Source organism: Corylus avellana, chromosome 3 (assembly GCF_965113065.1).
Source record: "Corylus avellana chromosome 3, dhCorAvel1.hap1.2, whole genome shotgun sequence".
In the NCBI taxonomy this organism is placed as follows: domain Eukaryota; kingdom Viridiplantae; phylum Streptophyta; class Magnoliopsida; order Fagales; family Betulaceae; genus Corylus; species Corylus avellana.
In genome coordinates, this window is record NC_142492.1 from 32,245,486 (window position 1) to 32,268,052 (window position 22,567).

The window sequence follows — 22,567 nt, forward strand, 5'->3', positions numbered from 1 at the left end:
AAATGCGCGCCAGGCCTAGGTGCGCTGCGCACAGCGAGATGGGACGTATGCATGGGATGGCTCAAGGAAATGAATATTTCCTGACGTGCCAGGTGTTGCACATCAAAATTTTCTGACGTGCTACACCTAGCACGTCAGAAAATCACTCTGAAAAAAAAATTATCTGAAAAAAAAAAATTATCTGCACATATATATAATAATATATATATGTTTAATTTAAATATATTTTCTGACGTGGTAATTCACCACGTCAGAAAAATTCTGACGTGGCACACCGCCACGTTAGAAAAATTCTGACGTTGTGAACTACCACGTCAGAAAATTCTGACGTGGCACAACGCCACGTCAGAATTTTCTAACGTGTCTGTGTGCTGCGTCAGAAAATTCTGACGTGGTAATTCACCACGTCAGAATTTTCTGACATGGCAGTTCGACGCGTCAGAATTTTCTGACGTGGTAACTTTTGCCACGTCAGAAAATAAATAATTTTTAAATATTTAAAATCGTTAAAATTTTTCAGACGTTTTAAAATTTTCACACGTCAGAAAATTAATTTCTGGCGTTTTAAAATTCACCCGTAAGAAAATTGCTGATATGGCAAAAAAACTTATACGGTAGCCACGTCAGAAAATGCCATTTTGTTTTTTGTAGTGATAGTTTTCCTTACCTTTCAATATACCATTAAAATATTATTTATTTACAAATTAAATACAAGTTTCATACCTATCATCCAATTTTTTACAAAATTCTAACACAATCTTCAATAATTAAAGTCGAGAAATAGCTGTAGGTGACTTTTTAAGGTTTTTTTTTTAAAAAAAATTCCTATATATAGCCAAAATTTAGGGAGTCAGAATGAACTCATAAACGTATCTCAAAATTTATGAGTTCATTCTAATATGCAGGGACTTAATTATCAGATTAAGATAAATTATATAAATTGGTTTTACATTTTCGAAAAAGACAACAAAACACGTGAGAGGGGGAGCTGTTTCTACCTTTTCTCCATAAGCAAGTCTTCTCTCGCCCCCTCCTAGCTAGTGGAGCAGAGGATCCCTTGTCGCTTCCTCTTGTTGTGATCTCTCACTCAATATATATATATATATGCAAGAAGATTCCAAGATTTCCTCGACATCAAAAGATAAGAGCATGATCATAATGGAGTCCTGAGTCTCCTGACTACAAGGCGTCAAAAGATTTCATATGGGACCTGCTATCAGAAATCATGATGATAATGGAGTCGTGACTAAAGAGCATCTTATGGGCTCCATTTACTAAAAATTTTCAGTAGTAAATTTTTTGTTTGAATAGTAATAAGAAGCTATTGATAAGATATAAAGTAAATTGAATAATAATAAGAAGTTACTGATATGATATAAACTAGATGAAAGTTTTGAATTTTTTGTAAGGAAAAGTAAAAACATTATGTGTTGTAGTGAGTATTTTGTTTAAGTAATAATAAAAAGTTATTGATGTGATATAAAAAAATAAAAATATTTTAAAGTTGATTTTTTCACTAAAAAGGATATAGAAATAGAGAAGACTAACAAACACATACTAAGAGCATTCCCAACAAACTCCCTATAAGGGAGTTTGTTTCCTATGTGTAGGGAATATATCCAAAAAAATTGCAAAAAAAGTCTCACAGCAGATTCCCTAAATGAGCTTCAACTATGAGGATCACTATAGTAGAACCCAAAGTATAGGGCTCCACTATTGTAATCCTTATGATTATTAAAATAAAAAAATAAAAAAGGTTTCTCTATCTTCTCTACTCTCTCCTCTCTCCTCTTTTCTCTTACAATTCTCTCTCCTCTCTCCTTTCATATATATAATATAATCTTAAAAAATATATATATTTTAATGATATAAGAAATGATTAAAGAAAGTTATTTGGTTGTATTTTGACATAGGAAAGTAAAAAGTAGTTTGCATCCTTAAATATAAGAAAAATGATAAGGAAACTATTGGGAATGCGCTAACACTTTTTCATGGTTGATATTATTGCACCTTAGTTTATTATTAAATTTGTGGGGCTATATGAGTCGTATACCTAACCTTACAGAACCAATAATAGTTTAGAAAATTAAAATAAATAAATAAAAAGACCCATACAGGAAATGAACCATTTCTATATTATTATAAGATGCGGGACGTTACGTGATATTATTGCACGTCATGGGTCGGATATTATTGTAACTCATGTCCTGCCAAATAAAAGGAGAAATACACAAATATTATTTAAGTTCATTGTAGTGTCTATATGCTTTACACTTCACACTAGATTATATATTTAATACGTCTTGGGTATTGAAACTTGCAAAGCATTTGGGTTCTAAACACTTTCAGAGAGGAAATGGCGCAACAATCATGGCAGGATCTGCACAAAATACCCTTCAATCCACTCCTCTCACTTGTTTTTCTCATCCCTTTTCTCTATGTTTTCAAGCGTATTAGAAGTGGCAATAACAATTTACCTCTATCCCCACCAAAGATATTGAAAAACGTTATGCCGACTCCAAAAACTTGTTTATCACAATTTATGCGGAATTAATAATATGTAGCAATAAACAATTCAATCATCCAAAATATATAAAGCAATAAAGAGACAGACACATATATTTTGGTTACGAAGAGGAAACCTTTTAGAAACCGATCTAAAAGTAAAACCTCTCCGGGGCAGCCAAACCCAGGAAATCACTATCAAAAGATTATCCAGAGATTACAGACACTAGGAACACTTACAACCCTTTGCAAGACCTTGGCTCTGTAAGATCGACAAGCCTACAACTCGTCTCATTGCTCACAATCTTCTTCAACGTGATTCTCCTTTACCGGACCCTTCTGATAGACTTCTCAACCATAGATTTATCAAAGGAATAACTAAAATTCTAAGAGATTCAATTAACGCTTACCACATATGATCTCTCTTAGCACAACCTCCGACGAACTCTCTGGGGGTGAAAATTCGTACTTCTCTCTTCTATAATGATGTATATATACCCCCGACAAAACCCTAGATCTAACCCACTTAAAATCACGTTTTTGGGCCTAAAACTTATGGGGTGTCCGGACATGTTAATGGGCGGTCCGGACACGGCTTTGCGGAGCAAGATTTTAGTTTCTGGAAATGAGGTCTGGACCCTAGGAATTGCGGTCCGGACCCGGCTTGTTCAGTCTTGATCAACAGCTTCGATCAATGGGCATTTGTGGTCCGATTGAGTTGAAATTTTGCAGGAACGTTCATAACACATGAATCTACATTATGAATGGTGGAGATTGGATTCTGAGCATTCTATATCAGTGTTTGAGCTCGTGAACAGTAACATCTACATTTTGGAACTGAATTAAGCCAACACAAGAACTAACAGATATAATTATCGGCAATCTGCATCAACTTGGCACACTCCCACACCGCTCTCTTCAAGCCCTTTCTAATAAGTATGGCCCTCTAATGTTCTTGTATTTGGGCAATGTTCCAACCCTTGTGGTGTCATCTGCAAATTAATATGGCTAGAGAAATTATGAAAACACATGATATCATTTTCTCAAACCGGCCCAAAACCACAGCTGCTAATATCTTACTCTATGGATGCAAAGACATAGCCTTCTCACCCTATGGTGAGTATTGGAGACAAGCTCGGAAAATTTGTGTCCTCGAACTTTTGAGCCTCAAAAGTGTGCAATCCTTCGAGTATGTAAGGGAAGAAGAAGTTGAAGCACTGATCAACAAGATAAGTGGCACGTGTCTAGCTCAAAGGAGGTTCGGTTAATCTAAGTGAGATGTTCATTGCCACCACATACAACATAGCCTCTAGATCTATACTTGGACAGAAGTTTGAAGAAGAAAATGGTAAGAGCAAGTTCGGAGAGCTATCAAGAAGAGTTATGGTGCTATTTGTAGCATTCTGTTTTGGAGATTTTTTCCCTTCTTTGGGATGGATTGATGTTCTTACTGGAATTATTCCCAGTCTGAAATCCACTTTTGGAGGATTAGATGCTATCTTTGACAAAGTGATTGAAGAACACGAGACAGAAAATTGATGATAACCAGCCTAATAGGCTTGATTTCGTGCAGATTCTCCTCCGACTTCAAAAGAATAGCATGCTCGACTTTGAGCTCACCAAACACCACCTCAAAGCAATTCTCCTGGTTTCTCTCTCTCTCTCACACACACACAGACGCATGGACATCTAAGTCTAACGTATTCTTTTTTCCATAATTTCAGGACATGTTTGTGGCAGGAACTGACACTAGTTCAACAGCTTTGGAATGGTTAATGGCAGAACTCATAAAAAATCCAAGAGTCATGAAGAGAGCACAAGAGTGGTGAGCAAGAAGTCAAAAATAGACATATATGACATCAACAAAATGGATTACTTGAAATGTATCATCAAAGAAACTCTACGATTACATCCACCGATTTTCAGATATATGCACGCATGTTAAACAAACTTATTCTTTTCTCATTCTGTTCATTCTGTTTTTCTGTTGTTGGTTAGTTAAGTTAGTTTGTTTAGCTAAGTTCTGATTTCATGTATATAAACTGATTCTCTTCATTGTAACAGTTTAAGATCAAATATTACAGAATACAAGTTTCTGATTTTCTCTCTATTCTTTCTTCCCTTCTCCTCATTTGATCTTCATTACTCTGTTTCTCCATTAATGCAACAAAGCTTTGCTTTGCTTGACATGGTATCAGAGACCTTCACTTTGTGAAGTTTATTCCTATTCCTTCAATGGCACAATCTCTCAATCCTTCAATGGCACAATCTCTCAATCCTTCATCTTCCGCTTCTATAAACACTGGTTTCAATAATCAGTTCATCGATCCTTCGAGCCCTCTGTTTCTTAGCAATGGAGAAAATCCAGCACTTAATCTGGTTGGCAGTGCACTTTCAGAGGATAACTACAACACATGGAGTCGATCCATGCTTGTTTCCCTGAGTGCGAAGAACAAGTTATGTTTTGTTGATGGTTCAATGCCAAAACCAGCTGCTGGTGACAGTCTTCTTCCAGCATGGACCAGATGCAATGACATGGTGGTCTCTTGGATTCTGCATTCAGTTTCGAAGGACATTGCTTCCACCATAATCTACATCAAGTCTGCTCAGGATATGTGGGATGAGCTCAAGGCAAGCTATTCCCAAAGAAATGGTCCTCGGATTTTCCAACTACAGAAGGCCATTGCAGCCATTACTCAAGACAATTCCTCTGTAAGTCATTACTATACTAGGCTTAAAATTCTATGGGAGGAACTTAATAACTATAGACCCATGTCTGCATGCAACTGCTGCAATTGTGGTAGAGTTCAATCAATTCTTGAAATTCATAGTCAAGAAAAAGTCTATCAGTTTTTAATGGGGCTGAATGACTCGTTTGCTGCTGTTAGAGCTCAAATCCTTTTAACTGACCCTTTGCCTTCTTTACATAAAGTTTTTTCTCTTATAATTCAAGAGGAAAAACAAAGAGAAATCACAATCACTTCTCTAAGCCATGAATCCTCTGCCCTAATGACCAATTCCAACCCTACTCCTATTTCTTCTCCTACTGTCAATCATGAGCCTATTGCTTTTATGACCAAATCTACCTCAGGGAATAGGTTTGTCAAACAAAACACTTATAGGAAAGATAAACCTATTTGCTCTCATTGTGGATTTGTTGGCCATACTGTGGAGAAATGCTATAAATTGCATGGTTATCCTCCTGGTTTCAAATCTACCCGAGGCAAACCAATTCAGCATTCAGCAAACCAGGTGCAGGATTCTGGTTTACATGCTCAACAAATGTTTTCTCCTCATCTGTCTATGATCTCTGAGCAATACAAGAACATCATGGATATGATGAAACAGTATTCATTGTCATCACCACAGTCCCCTGCACAGCCCCCTGCACACTTTGCTCATTCTGCTGTTGGTGCATCAGGTTATCACTCATCTCTTAATCCAAGATATTATGTGTTTTCTGCAACTTTTGTTAATATGGTTCCATCTTCAAAACAACATAAACACTCTTGGATAATAGATACTGGTGCAACCGACCATATGGTTAGTTCTCCATCCTTTTTCACTTCCATTACTGCTGTAGTTTCAACTTGTGTAAATTTACCTAATGGTTCCATAGCAGCTGTCACACACATTGGTACTGTTAAACTTTCAGAAAATCTTACATTGACTGAAGTTTTGTGTGTTCCCTCTTTTGCCTTCAATCTCATTTCAGCTAGCAAACTTATTAAACATCTAAGATGTTGTCTCATCTTCTTTGCTGGATATTGTTTTATACAGAGTTTGCACCATTGGAGAGTGATTGGGGTGGGTAAGGAAGAAGCTGGATTGTTCTACTTGCTGCAAGACAACAAGGTTCCAGCATCGGTTTCTCTTCCTCCTTTTGAGCAGCATGTTTCTTTCACTTCCATCAAAAAGCCATCACTTGATGTTTGGCATTATAGATTAGGTCATCCTTCTCTTGCTAGAATAAAATTTTTAGATAAGCATGTTTCTGAAATATCTTGTAATTCAGAGAGTGTTTGCCCAATCTGTCCAATGGCAAAACAACACAAACTCTCTTTTCTTGTTAGTACTTCAATTTCCAAGTTTCCATTTGATCTAGTTCATTGTGACATCTGGGGGCCTTTGGCTACTAAATCAATAAATGGATCAGTTTACTTTCTTACTATTGTAGATGATTTCAGTCGATTCACTTGGGTGCATTTGATGCAACATAAGTCTCAAACCAAGTCTTTTATCCAAGCATTCTTTAATTTTGTTCAAACTCAATTCAAATCAAAGGTCAAGTGTCTAAGGTCTGATAATGGACTTGAATTCCAAATGAATGATTTTTTTTCTGCTCAAGGCACTATCCATCAGCTTAGTTGTGTTGAGACCCCACAACAAAATGCTATAGTTGAAAGGAAACATCAACACTTGTTAAATGTTGCAAGGTCCATTCGGTTTCAGTCACATCTTCCTTTGAAATTCTGGGGAGATTGCATTCTTACTGCAGCTCATCTTATAAACCGAATTCCCACACCTTTACTTTCCAATAAATCTCCACATGAGTTACTCTATTCTGTTGTGCCTTCCTATTCTCATCTTAAGGTCTTTGGTTGTTTAGCATATGTGTCAACTTTGTCTAGGAATAGAACAAAGTTTGATCCTAGGGCTATTCCTTCCATATTCATCGGATATCCATATGGCATGAAAGCATACAAGTTCTATAATCTTCATACTCATTCCATTATTATTTCTAGACATGCAGTTTTTCATGAAACAATTTTTCCTTATGCTTCTCATTTGGATCATACATCTACTCAACTGCATGACAATGTTTTTCCATTCATTCCTGTTTCTGATTTTTCAGATGAAGATGTTTTTACATCATCTTTTCCACAACCAATCCCACATAATTCCCCTTCTTCCTCTAATGTTCCTGATTCTAGTCATTTTGTTCCTGATTCTGTTTCTGACATTCCTGCATCAATTCCTCAAGTCCCACCTATTTCTGCAGATTTAGATTCACCTAGTTCTGTTCCTAATCTTTTTGCAGATGTAGATTCATCTAGTCATGTTTCTAAACCTAATCATTCTACTCCTGTTCCCTGTCCACCTCTTAGAAAGTCCACTAGGGTAAAATCCAAACCTAGTTACTTGCAGGATTTTCATTGCAAACTGGCTTTCACTTCTCCACTTCAATCTCCTTTAATGGATGCAGATTCAGGTAAGGCTTATCCATTGTCTTCTTTTGTTTCTTACCATAATTTGTCACCTTCTCACAGATCCTTTTGTTTAGCTATTTCTTCTCAGTCTGAACCTAAATTCTATCATCAAGCTGTAAAGGATGCCAATTGGCGTGCAGCTATGCAGGCTGAAATTACTGCACTTGAAACAAATCATACATGGGTTGTTACTACTCTACCACCTAATAAACATCCTATAGGGTGTAAGTGGGTTTTTAAAGTGAAACATAGGTCTGATGGCAGCATTGAGAGGTACAAGGCTCGGTTGGTAGCAAAAGGGTATACCCAATGTGAGGGTTTGGATTATCATGAGACCTTCTCACCTGTGGCCAAGATGACCACTGTTAGGGTTTTCTTAGCTCTTGCTGCAGCCAAGGGTTGGTTAATTCATCAATTGGATGTTAATAATGCCTTCTTGCATGGAGACTTAGATGAAGAGGTGTACATGACCATGCCTCCTGGATTTGCTGTTAAGGGGGAGAACAAGGTTTGCAAATTGACCAAGTCCTTATATGGTCTGAAGCAGGCTTCCAGGAATTGGTTTTCTAAGTTCTCTGCTGCTTTGATTGATCTTGGCTTTGTACAATCTAAGGCTGACTACTCCTTGTTTACAAGGCTTCAGGGTGTTTCTTACATTGCTCTTCTAATCTATGTTGATGATGTGGCCATAGCAAGCAATGATTCTAAAGCAGTTTCTGAGTTTATTACTTTGCTTAATGATAGGTTTAAGTTGAAAGATTTAGGCCCTTTGAAGTTTTTTTTGGGACTTGAAATTGCTAGAAGCAAAGAAGGTATTTCTGTCTCTCAACGAAAGTATGCCCTAGAAGTTCTTGAAGATTCTGGTCTCTTAGCTTCCAAACCTGTTTCTTTTCCCATTGAACAAAATCTTAAGCTTTCTAAGGATGTTGGGGATCTTCTTTCTGATCCAACTAGTTACAGGAGGTTGGTTGGCAGGTTACTTTATCTTACTATAACTCGGCCTGATCTAGCTTATTCTGTTCAAGTCTTGAGTCAGTTCATGGACCAACCTCGACAACCTCATCTAGATGCTGCTACTAGAGTGCTGAGATATGTCAAGAACTCTCCTGCTCAAGGGCTTTTGTTTTCTGCTCAGTCAGATTTTTGTCTAAAGGCCTTTTCAGATTCGGATTGGGCAGGTTGTGTTGATACTAGAAGATCAATTACTGGTTTCTGTGTGTTCATTGGTAATTCATTAGTTTCTTGGAAATCAAAGAAACAACACACCATCTCCAGGTCTTCTGCTGAGGCAGAATATAGGGCTTTGGCATCTACTGCTTGTGAACTAACATGGCTTATCTCTCTTCTTCATGATTTTCATATACCTCATCCAAAGGCTGCATTACTCTTCTGTGACAGCAAGTCTGCTTTGCATATAGCTGCCAATCCTGTTTTTCACGAGAGAACTAAACACATAGAGATTGATTGCCATTTAGTTCGTGAAAAGATTCAACTTGGTTTGCTCAGAACTTTGCATGTGTCTTCTCAGAACCAACTGGCCGATATCTTCACAAAAGGCCTTGGTTTTAAGGATTTTTCTCGGTTACTTTCCAAGATGTTTGTCAAGGATGTTTGCCATCCATCTTGAGGGGGAGTTTCAGATATATGCACGCATGTTAAACAAACTTATTCTTTTCTCATTCTGTTCATTCTGTTTTTCTGTTGTTGGTTAGTTAAGTTAGTTTGTTTAGCTAAGTTCTGATTTCATGTATATAAACTGATTCTCTTCATTGTAACAGTTTAAGATCAAATATTACAGAATACAAGTTTCTGATTTTCTCTCTATTCTTTCTTCCCTTCTCCTCATTTGATCTTCATTACTCTGTTTCTCCATTAATGCAACAAAGCTTTGCTTTGCTTGACACCGATTCCTCTTTTGCTACCTCGGGAAACAATAACAAGTGTGAAAATTGGAGGCTATGATATTCCGCCAAACACAAGAGTAGTTACCAATGCATGGGCAATCCAAATGGACCCTAAAGTATGGGAGAGGCCAGAAGAGTTCCTCCCGGAGAGTTTCGAAGGCAACCCGGTTGATTTCAAAGGCCAAGATTTTGAATTCATCCCATTTGGAGGTGGGAGAAGGGGATGTCCGGGATTGACATTTGGTGTTTCTTCAGTTGAATATGTTATTGCAAACATTTTATATTGGTTTGACTGGAAGCTGGCTGGTGCTGATGTTCAGGGGGAGGACTTGGACATGACTGAATTTAACGGGGTCTGTGACGAAGAAGATTCCTCTTCATCTTGTACCAGTACTGCACTCTCCTTAATTTACCTATGCATTAAGAGATTTGTGGCTTTTTTTTTTTTTTTTTTTTTTTTTTTTTTTAAGCTAAAATAGTGTAACGTTTCTTTGCTGATCACTTGGTCTGTTTTAGCATTTGATGTTGTTTCTGTTTGAAATTAATGTAAGGAAACTAAATAATTATAATAATAATAATTAAAACTTTTGTGTTGCATGGAAACTTTCATGCTATCGTCAAACTAATTATCCACAACGTTAAGGCCAGACTTGTTGACCCTAAAATCCTATATGCATGATGGTTCACATGAAAAATATATAGTACGACACTTATTTTAAAATCATAACGTAATGAAACATATATGCAATGCAGATTTTTTTTTTTTTTGGATGAATGATGATTTCATTAAAATCATAACATACACCCTCTAGCATTCAGCTAGAAAAACAAACTCAAGGAGGCCCACAAACCTAGCTCCTAATCTACAAACAAACGGAAAAAGCAAAGAGCACAAAGCAATATTCTGCTAAGCCAATCAGAAAACAACAACTGAACATCAAGAAACACTCAAACACCAAAGAAGCAGTCCAGCAGATTTCATCGACTACAGTGCTCTACATTTTCAGTGTTTCTCAGAAATCCTCTTCTAGACAAGATTCTGCAACGAACTTCCCAGGACACTTGACGAATAATTTGCTCCTCAGTATGCACCTGATTACCGTGCCTGATATCGTTCCTTTCCCTCCAAATATGACATATTGAAGCACTCAACACTAGCTTGTATAAGACAAAAGGAATAAGTATCACTTCGAGGGGATCGAACTTTCAATTGATCACTTTGAGAAGATCAACATCTAGTTATTGCTTAAAGCATTTGATATTTTTCATTGATGGATTGATTCTCAGTCATACGTACGTACGTCATCTACATTGTTTAAAGACGTAAAAAAACATAATATAAAAATAAGCGTAACACGCAAATAATTGTCTAGAGAAGAAATAATCATATCCCCAAGTGGATGAAAAATATGGAATATTTCGGAATATTTTGGGATCCTATCATTTTTCTTCAAGCTCCCCTGTTCATCTTCTTCTTCGTCACCCAAGTCCGTACCTCCACCGGTCTTTGCACCAAATTGTGACTCTGCCCGATACCGCATGTTCGTGTTTAGGTCATCGCCACTGTTAGAATATATTGTGATATTATGGGAATATGTTAGCATTGATTGTAATTGCGGAATAATAAAATAAGACACAAGATTTTTACGAGGTTCAGTTTATAACCTACATCCACAGATAAAACTTTAAGGGCTACATTATGCTTTTATTTAATGAATAATTTTACAATACAAATCGTCTCTACTTATAGGAATGGGAGATAATACAAAATGGTATGATTGATAGAATCAAATCAGATATATTTAATTCTTATTTGATTTTATCAATTACAATCAATGCTAATATATTCCCATAATATCACAATATATTCTAATAGCCACTTCGAGTCACTTTGACGGCAACAAGCAAGAAACCGTTTCCATTGTTGGTTTAAATCGTGGGTTCAATGTAAGGGGTTTTCTAGGTTGTGGTTGATATTTTGTTATGGGTTTATGGTTGTGATGAATATTTTAGTGAATATGGATTGAGATGATGATGGAAACAGTGCAAAAATATATTGAGGTGATAAGAACAATTCGAGATGTTCATTACAAACGACATGTAGGGTATTCTTTTCTCCCATTAACCCTTTAAGCATTCTCTCATCCACTGCAATATGCTGGCCTCCTCAACCAAGGTAACCCAAGCTCAGCCGTAATGAGCCCATAACATTCACCTACCCATATGTGAATGAAAGCCTTAATCTTTATTGAATGCGAGTCATCTTTTTGAAGTTTCTTTTGATTTTCCGATCTGAACTATATGTTAAGGATAAAAATTCTTTTGATTAACAAGGATTCGATATGATTAATTAATGTGGATTTGATTTGTAATGAATTACCCTGGCCTTAATTTAAAGATTTGTGTTGTATTTAAAATTATGCCAAAACTCTATAAATAGAGTCATGCATGTACTCAAATCATATATTAAGGAATAAAAGTATAATTTAGTCATTTAAGCTTTATCCTATAGACGTAGGTTATTGACCGAACCACATAAAATATTTTGTGTTATTTTATTATTTCCACTTTTGTCTTATTTTTCTATTTAGTTATGAATTTCTTCACTATATATATATATGTTTGTGTATAGTACAATGGAGGTTGGAGATCGAGTCATAGACAGATAGTGGATAAAAAAAGTGACTCCCTTTTCTTTTTGGGAATCTGCAACTGTGTTTGCTTTTTGCGGGTGATGAGCAGAATAAAAAGGAAGGTGTTTTGATTTTCAGGTTGGGTCTTTCTGTTGAGGAATGTATGCTTTCACATATGCTATTTAGTAACCTCTTATATGATTGCTATACAATTATAGTGATATGACAGTAAACATTGGCCATTAAAAATTTCTTGTTATAAGCCCCCGTTGATCCAAATATTGATTTTCACTGCCACATCATCATGGTTGTATAAAAATTATATGAAACTATACTAAATAGCTTTATTCTACATCTTTTGTTTATTTTCCTATAACAAATAGACAAATTTATTATTGAATTTTAGTATCTTATAGATTTGATAGATTCAATATATGGTAGCTTTACAAAAAAGATGGACAAAAAATGTACAAGATAATGGCACCAAATACATTTCAATTCAATTTGTGCTTTTTAAAGGTTAAAAATAAAATGTCACGTGCGATAATTTTATTGAATATGACGTGATACACTAACAGATGGTGTTAAGTTAATGAACAAAATAAATACAAAACATCCCTCAAAATGTATGAGTTCATTCTAATATGGCAGGGACTTAATTATAAAAAACAAAAAACAAAACAACAAAAAAAACAAAACAAAAAAAAATAAAAAATAAAAATAAAAATACAACAAAAAAGCATTGGCGGGGGAGCTATTTCTACATTTTCTTCATTAGATCACTAGCAACAGCTTAATTCCCTTTGATTTTTTCAAAGTTTAGGGAACAAAAGTACTTTTTGCTTTCCTATCCAAATATACTTCACAAATCACAATAGTTTTTCTTACCTTTCAATATACCATTAAAATATTATTTATTTACAAAATATAAGTTTCATACCTACCATCCAATTTTTTTATAAAATTCTAACACAATTTCCAATAATTAAAGTCAAGAAGCCGCTGTAGGTGACTTTTTATGGTTTTTTTTTTTTTAAAAAAAAAAAAAAATTTCCTATATATAGCCAAAATTTAGGGTGCCAGAATGAACTCATAAACATATCTCAAAATTTATGAGTTCATTCTAATATGCAGGGACTTAATTATCAGATTAAGATAAATTATATAAATTGGTTTTACATTTTCGAAAAAGACAACAAAACACGTGGGAGGGGGAGCTGTTTCTACCTTTTCTCCATAAGCAAGTCTTCGATCTCTCGCCCCCTCCTAGCTAGTGGAGCACAGGATCCCTTGTCGCTTCCTCTTGTTGACGTATGATCTCTCACTCAATATATATATATATATATGCAAGAAGATTCCAAGATTTCCTCGGCCGACACCAAAAGATAAGAGCATGATCATAATAATGGAGTCCTGAGTCTCCTGACTACAAGGCGTCAAAAGATTTCATATGGGACCTGCTATCAGAAATCATGATGATAATGGAGTCGTGACTAAAGAGCATCTTATGGGCTCCATTTACTAAAAAAATTCTGTAGTAAATTTTTTGTTTGAATAATAATAAGAAGCGGTTAATAAGATATAAAGTAAATTGAATAATAATAAGAAGTTATTGGTATGATATAAACTAGATGAAAGTTTTGAACTTTTTTGTAAGGAAAAGTAAAAAAATTATGTGTTATACTAGTGAATTTTTTGTTTAAGTAATAATAAAAAGTTATTGATATGATATAAAAAAATAAAAATATTTTAAATTTGTGGGGCTATATGAGTCCTATACCTAACCTTACAAAACCAATAATAGTTTTGAAAATTAAAAATAAAAAAATAAAAAGACCCATACAAGAAATGAACCATTTCTCTATTATTATAAGATGCCGGACGTTCCGTGATATTATTGCACCACATGGGTCGGATATTATTGTAACTCATGTCCTGCCAAATAAAAGGAGAAATACACAAATATTATTTAAGTTCATTGTAGTGTCTATATGCTTTACACTTCACACTGGATTATATATTTAATGCCCCTATTGGGTATTGAAACTTGAAAAGCTAGCATTTGGGTTCTCAACACTTTTGAGAGAGGAAATGGGTCAACAATCATGGCAGGATCTGCACAAAATACCCTTCAATCCACTCCTCTCACTTGTTCTTCTCATCCCTTTTCTCTATGTTTTCAAGCGTATTAGAAGTGGCAAGACCAATGTACCTCCATCCCCACCAAAGATACCAATTATCGGCAACCTGCACCAGCTTGGCACACTCCCACACCGCTCTCTTCAAGCCCTTTCTAACAAGTATGGCCCTCTAATGTTCTTGTATTTGGGCAATGTTCCAACCCTTGTAGTGTCATCTGCAGATATGTCTAGAGAAATTATGAAAACACATGATATCATTTTCTCAAACCGGCCCAAAACCACAGCTGCTAATATCTTACTCTACGGATGCAAAGACATAGCCTTCTCACCCTATGGTGAGTATTGGAGACAAGCTCGGAAAATCTGTGTCCTCGAACTTTTGAGCCTCAAAAGTGTGCAATCCTTCGAGTATGTAAGGGAAGAAGAAGTAGAAGCACTGATCAACAAGATAAGTGGCACGTGTCTCAAAGGAGGTTCTGTTAATCTAAGTGAGATGTTCATTGCCACCACAAACAACATAGCCTCTAGATGTATACTTGGACAGAAGTTTGAAGAAGAAAATGGTAAGAGCAAGTTCGGAGAGCTATCAAGAAGAGTTATGACGCTATTTGTAGCATTCTGTTTTGGAGATTTTTTCCCTTCTTTGGGATGGATTGATGTTCTTACTGGAATTATTCCCAGTCTGAAATCCACTTTTGGAGGATTAGATGCTATCTTTGACCAAGTGATTGAAGAACACGAGACAGAGAAAATTGATGATGACCAGCCTAATAGGCTTGATTTCGTGCAGATTCTCCTCCGACTTCAAAAGAATAGCATGCTCGACTTTGAGCTCAACAAAAACAACCTCAAAGCAATTCTACTGGTTTCTCTCTCTCTCTCTCTCTCTCTCACACACACACAGACGCATGGACATCTAAGTCTAACGTATTCTTTTTTCCATAATTTCAGGACATGTTTGTGGCAGGAACTGACACTAGTTCAACAGCTTTGGAATGGTTAATGGCAGAGCTCGTAAAAAATCCAAGAGTCATGAAGAGAGCACAAGAAGAGGTGAGAAGAGTGGTGAGCAAGAAGTCAAGAATAGACGTAAATGACATCAACAAAATGGATTACTTGAAATGTATCATCAAAGAAACTCTACGATTACATCCACCGATTCCTCTTTTGCTACCTCGGGAAACAATAACAAGTGTGAAAATTGGAGGCTATGATATTCCGCCAAACACAAGAGTAGTTATCAATGCATGGGCAATCCAAATGGACCCTAAAGTATGGGAGAGGCCAGAAGAATTCCTCCCGGAGAGATTCGAAGGCAACCCGGTTGATTTCAGAGGCCAAGATTTTGAATTCATTCCATTTGGAGGTGGGAGAAGGGGATGTCCGGGATTGACATTTGGTGTTTCTTCAGTTGAATATGTTATTGCAAACATCTTATATTGGTTTGACTGGAAGCTGGCTGGTGCAAATGTTCAGGGGGAAGACTTGGACATGACTGAATTTAACGGGCTCACTGTGACGAAGAAGCATCCTCTTCATCTTGTACCAGTACTGCACTCTCCTTAAATCTATGCATTAAGAGAATATTCATGGTTGTATTCTCGATAATGTAGGTTGTCTCTCCATTTTCTTGTTTTGTTTTAGAATTTGCTGTTGTTCCTTATTGGAATAATTTGTGTAAGGGGATTTAAATCGAACCTTTCATGCTATATATATGCTAATCGAATCTGTTTTATTAAAATTTCAACGTTGATAATAACAGAAGCTTCAATGAATGCTGATTGAAACTTTCATGCTATATGCGCACAAATTGTAGACAATTATTGTTGAGTTTCTAAGTTGGCTCATTTGATTTTAAAACATTATTTTATGCTTATTGGCCGGGGCATGGGTAGGTAGTTGTTGTACGTCTCCATTGAAAAAAGTAATAAATTTTCCAAGAGACAAGTATATAGGGAAATGCTAGAATGCAATCATTTTCATACATTTAGCTCATCAAATGCTGATGTGGCAGGCCCCTCTTATTAGTTTATTATTAAAATTCTGTAAATTTTTAAATTATCATTTAGCCCATCAAATACTCATATCTAACTTTAAAGTCTTATACCCCTCCCTTCTTTTCATTTGAGCGTCCATTATGTAAAGAGCCTACCAAGATGTTATCATAAATAAGCCTTCTAGGGATGAATAATATGTAAAAGGCAGCACATTTTTCAACCTATTACTATTAGCTAACACTTTTGCGACTATCTTTTACAATACATTGTACAAACTAATAAGTCTATATTCAAAAAAAAAAAAAAAAAAAAAAAAAAAAAAAAGTCTATATTCAAACACTCTAGAACAGGCTATTACTTTCGGTATAAAAGCAATATGGCACCGTTCGGCAAGAGTCTTTTACCGTTCATCCAAAAAATTTAACTCTCAACATTCTTAATTTTTACATCATTCATCAATCACATTTTACTGTTATTCAAATAAAAAAATAATTATAAAATAAATTTTTTCTTTTTTTTATATCAAATATTTTTACTTTTTTTTCACGTCAATAAAATTTTACTACGATGTAATATCGGATTTGGCTTGCATGCGGTAGTGAAAACTACCGCATGCATGCTGTAGTGGAAAACGGTACCGTTTTCCACTAAACGGTACCGTTTTCCAATGTTAAAAATTAGGTTTAAAAAATTAATAATAAATAATTCATTAAAACTTAAAAATTATAAAAAAAATAATAATTAAAAAGCTAAAAGTATTAAAAAAAATTTTAATAAAAAATGGGCTTTCATTGTTCCAGGTCGTCGTTCATCATCTCCTCCGGCGGCGGCATGTCGAAATCCTCCTCCATTTTCCCACGCACAAGAACAATGCTCAAAACTTGCAATAGAGATGACCTGTGCTCACTAGCAACCTTTATGTCTGTGTTCATGTGCTGCAGAAGCTTGAGAAGGACACCAGGAACAAGATTGGCAATGTTTTGTACCTTCAATTTGCATTACACTGAAAATCCAGATGGAGAAATATTCAAGATTTCAAATGTGAACACAAAAATCTTGCAGAAAGGGTCACAAATATAGAGTTTTTTTTTTTCTTGTGACATTCTCAAGGTCAGAAAGGGTCCCATTCTCAAGGTCTGCGCGTGGAAAAATGGAGGAGGATTTTGACATGCTGCCGTCGGAGGAGATGATGAACGACGACCTGGATTTGCCAGACGAGGGCCCCATTCTCAAGGTGTGTGTGGGAAAATGGAGGAGGATTTTGACATGCCGCCGCAGGAGGAGATGATGAACGACGACTTGGATCTGCCGGACGAGGGCCCCATTCTCACGGTCTGCGCGTTGGAAAATGGGGGAGGATTACGACATGCCGCCGCCGGAGGAAATGATGAACGACGACCTGGAACAATGAAAGCCCATTTTTTGTTTTCTTTTTCTTTTTTTTTTTTTTTAAATTTTTAGCTTTTTAATTATTATTTTTTTATAATTTTTAAGTTTTAATGATTTTTTTATTATTAATTTTTTAAACCTAATTTTTAACATTGGAAAACAGTACCGTTTAGTGGAAAACGGTACCGTTTTCCACTACAGTATGCATGCTGTAGTTTTTCACTACCGCATGCAAGCCAGATCCTGTAATATCAAATGAAGCCAATAAGTAGAATTTATGGGGACATCAAAGACCAGGGACGGAGCCAGGAAATTTTATGGGAGGAGGCCAACCAAATTTTTTTTTCGGTTATTTAGAATTTTTTTTTATCAAAAAAAATTATTTTGGTTGTTTTTTATGAACTAAAGATTACCGTAAGGGCCAAAAAAAAGTGGACATTTAAAAGTAAGGGTCAAAAATAAAAAAAACTTAGTGGGTATGGGCCAACAAAATTAAAAATAGGGCCAATTTTTTTTTTTTTTTTTGAGCGGGCCAAATAATTTTTTTACTTATAATATTTTTTTTCCTTATTTTGGGGGGGACCATGGCCACCCCGGTTCCCCCCCCCCCCCCCCCCTGTGTCAAAGACGCTAGAGTTCAAAAAAGCCTCCACCGACAGTTGTACTTGGGCTGTCTGCTTTGGAGTATGTCTGCTTACCGCATTTTCCCAAGCTGATTTTATTATACTCTGATTAATCATCTGCTTGCTTTAAATTTAAAGCACCTTTTAAAACATTTTCTCCCTTTCTTTTTGTTTTTGAAAATTGCTAACAATGGCTTGTGATATGAAGTTCTAGTTCCCAAAACATTTAAAACAGTAAATCCACGGGACAAAGTTTTTATCCAAGTTAGATTAGAGAACATTTTATTAATTTATTAAATTAATATCTATTCTTAAAAAAGAAAAAGAAGGTGATTTTCACCTGCAATTTTTAAATATTCCCATTCCATTCTTATATTATCAACCTATATATTACTTAAACAAACGAATGTGTTCTAAAATTTGTCAATATCATTTTGTAAGTTAATGATTATTTTTTTGTTTAAAAGAGAAGATTTGAGGTTATACACGTACACCATAGATATAAAATTTTTGGGGATTTATATATAGGATAGTACTGTGAGATAAAAAGCATTTCTATCATTTGAAAAAAATATATATTAATTGATTTTGCAACATGTGAAATCTCTAAATATAATTAAATAGTCATTAGTTATTAATCAATTTATCTTTGTCTATAATTAATGTATGAGAACGGCTATTTATCATTTTCGATCATATTCTATTTTCATTGAACTTTTTTAAAAAATCAACCATAAAATCTGTAGCATTCACATCTTCATCCATTTTACAAATTTAATGCTTGATTTTAAAAAAATAAATAAGAAAAAAAAAAAGGAAAAAAAAAAGGGTTAAACTTTCTCAGAATTAAAAATTCATTCATTATTGTAACCTAATTAACCTAAAAGGGCCAGAGCTGCAACGTGGATGAAGTGCATGGATTTGTAAGCTTATGAGACCTTCACTGCCGACAGTAACCACTAACCACCAGTGTCGGCAACTGCAAACAGGGCCGGCTCAGGCCCTAGGCGAGTTAGGCTCTCGCCTAGGGCCCCCAATTTAATAAGGCCAAAAAAAAAAAAAAATTGAGTTAAAAAAAATTTGAAAAAAAAAAAAAATTGAAGGCCCAAATTTTTTTTATCAAAATTTAAGGCCTCAATTTAATAAGCCCACTATAAATTTTTAAAATAATTCAAAAAATAAATTAAAAAATGACAAAGCATTAAAGCCTTACATCATTACATGCCAATTCCCTAGAGCTCTACACGCCTAACGCTACATTACACGCTTAACGCTACAGTACACACCTACATCATGCAGTCATCCTCTTAGCCTCTTTCTAGAAATTTTTTGTTTTTTATGAGATAATATATTCGTTAGAAATAAAATATTACCTTTTATTTTCTATTTATTATTTAGCCATCTAGGGAAAGCCAAAAGCCAAAAATATAAACTGTTGTCAGCCTAGTAAGCCTACCATGGGCATTTTAAATATCAGAGTCTCTATATTTGCCACTTTACCTCTCCTCTTTGCTTGCTCTTTTCTGAGTTTTTCTTGTCTGCCTATCTCATCATTTTCTCTTCCTCTCCGACTCCGAGTGACTGAGTCTCTTGTCTTATCTCCAAAAACTGCTTCATAATTCTTTTGCCAAATCGGGTTTGATTGTTTTATTTTTGTCATTTATTTTATTATAGTCATAATTTTTTTTTGATAAATCGTGTTTGTTTAATTTGTTAGTATTTTTAATTAAACATGTCTATTAGAAAATATGCATCTGGATGTGAAAAACTTTTAAAAAAAAAAAATAATAAGAGAAAAGTAGAGAAATTGATTGAATCTCAAAGAAGAGCTCTAAATAAATTTGTTATTAGCAATAAACAAAATATTGAGGATAATTTAGGTGAAAAACTCATAAATCAACAAGAAACTCATCAAAAAGAATTAGAAGATAATGAAAATGTTTTATATATATATTTGTTACTTAAAAATAAAATAAAATTTAGGCCTAATTTCAAAGTTTTGCCTAAGGCCCCAAAATACGTTGAGCCGCCCTGCAATCATGGCAAGAGCTACAAAAAATACCCTTCAGTCCACTCCACTCACTTGTTTTTCTCATCCCTTTTCTCTACGTTTTCAAGCGTATTACAAGTGGAAAATCCAATTTACCTCCATCCCCACCAAAGCTGCCAATCATCGGCAACCTACACCAGCTTGGCACGCTCCCACACCGTTCACTTCAAGCCCTTTCTAACAAGTACGGCCCTCTAATGTTCTTGTACTTGTTCAATGCTCCAACCCTTGTGGTGTCATCCGCAGATATGGCCAAAGAAATTATGAAGACAAATGATATCATTTTTTCAAACCGGCCCAAAACCACAGCTAGCTACCAATATCTTCTCCTATGGATGCAAAGATGTTGCGTTCTCACCCTATGGTGAGTATTGGAGACAAGCAAGGAAAATTAGTGTGCTCAAACTTTTGGGCCTCAAAAGTGTGCAATCGCTCCAGTATAAAATTATGATGATATGACGATAAAAATTAGCCATTGACTCTTTTTTGTTATAAGCCTCCGTTGATCCAAATTTTGATTTTCACTACGACATAGCTTTATTCTACATCTTTTGAGTATCTTATAAATTTGATAGATTCAATAGTAGCTTTACAAAAAAGATGGACAAAAAAATGTACATGAGAATGACACTAAACACATTTCACTTCAATTTGTGCTTTTTAAAGGTCAAAAATAAAATGTCACATGTCATAATTTTATTGAATGTGACGTGGTACATTAACGGATACGATTAAGTTAATGAACGAAATAATTGCAAAAACATCCCTCAAAATGTATGTGTTCATTCTAATATGGCAGGGACTTAATTATAAATAAGATGCATTGCATAAAGTGGTTTAATATTTTCGAAAAGAACAATAAAAACATGTGGGAGGGGGAGCTGTTACGACCTTTTCTCCGTAAGCAGTGATCTTCACTCGCCCCCTCCTAGTATTATAAAATGTTCATAATACTCCCCCTAAAATTTTTTAAATATACATATCATTAATGTTTATTTTAAGTTTTAATAATAAAAAATCGTTGAAAGTGACCCATGCACAGTGACCTTGAGCTAGCCGAAGAGGATTTTTTTTTTTTTTTTTCATTTTTATTTGAATTTTGTTTTTTTAATTCGCTCTCCTAGCTTTCGTTTCTTAGTATCAGTGTCGTCATAGCAAAGTGCTTTCGCCATTGGTATTTTTTTCACGGTATATTTTTTTGTCAGTTTGAGCCAAGTAAAATGTTCATTATTTTATACAATTAGATTTTAAAAGAAAACCTTAACGGAATAGGGATATTGCAAATTACATTGTAGGTTGGTATGGTACATCACAAAAATTGAAATATTGAAGGGCATTGCAAATTGCGTGATAATTAGAATGGGTAAAAGTGTATTTTTTCCTAAATTTTGAGTTGAAGGGGTGATAATAACACTACTCTTCATGCTAATTTATTACATTCATTTCACATAAGTTGATTTGTCATGTTTTAAGTAGTTTTTCTTCTTTTTTTCTTTTTTTTCTTTAAGTGGCTGACATGAAAAGTCTCTTAAAATATGTCACATTAGTCGATATGAACTAGGTATAATAAATGAGTACGAGCATATAGTGACATTACTAAAAGAAAAAAGAAAAAGAATTATGTGATTGATTTTAATATTTAATGGCCTAGTTTTTAGGATGATAAGTACTTGATGACAAATCAACTTAATCACAACATAAATCCTGTACACAAACAAACCGAGTTAATTAATTAATAATAGCCTGATCCCTTAAACTCTTGGAAAGTGTCTTTTGTGGAGTAGGGAGAGGCAGAGAATCTGATGATCATGCATGATATAGAAATCATGACTTTTCTCCCAAGAAAAGTTCCCTATTTCTACCAAGAGACGCCCATATATATATAAAAGCTGCATGCATGACTCAAAGTTGCTTGAAAAGTTAGAAATTTTAAAGAGTTTTGAGAGGAGAACGTGAAAAGACAGTGTCAGGTCAGTAAGTATAAAATGAGATTTTATTTTTTAAGAGAGAAAAAATCTTGCCAAACAGCTCACTCGTCACGTTCTTTCCTTATCAATTTCCTTAAAGGATCCCTTGTCGCTTAATTCCTCTTGTCAAAAATATTAAAATATAAAA

At 35.0% G+C, this 22,567-nt stretch overlaps 1 protein-coding gene and 1 pseudogene across 1 annotated transcript; both read left to right on the plus strand.

Moving 5' to 3' along the window:
• Positions 1-3,439: 3,439 nt before the first annotated feature.
• On the plus strand, positions 3,440-10,027 carry LOC132173595 (phenylacetaldehyde oxime monooxygenase CYP71AN24-like; annotated as a pseudogene).
• Positions 10,028-14,248: 4,221 nt separating this feature from the next.
• On the plus strand, positions 14,249-16,134 carry LOC132174904 (phenylacetaldehyde oxime monooxygenase CYP71AN24). The gene is made up of 2 exons (XM_059586648.2): positions 14,249-15,258; positions 15,345-16,134. The coding sequence occupies exons 1-2, from the start codon at positions 14,344-14,346 to the stop codon at positions 15,957-15,959; spliced, it is 1,530 nt and encodes a 509-aa protein (XP_059442631.2). The 5' UTR covers positions 14,249-14,343; the 3' UTR covers positions 15,960-16,134.
• Positions 16,135-22,567: the final 6,433 nt, after the last annotated feature.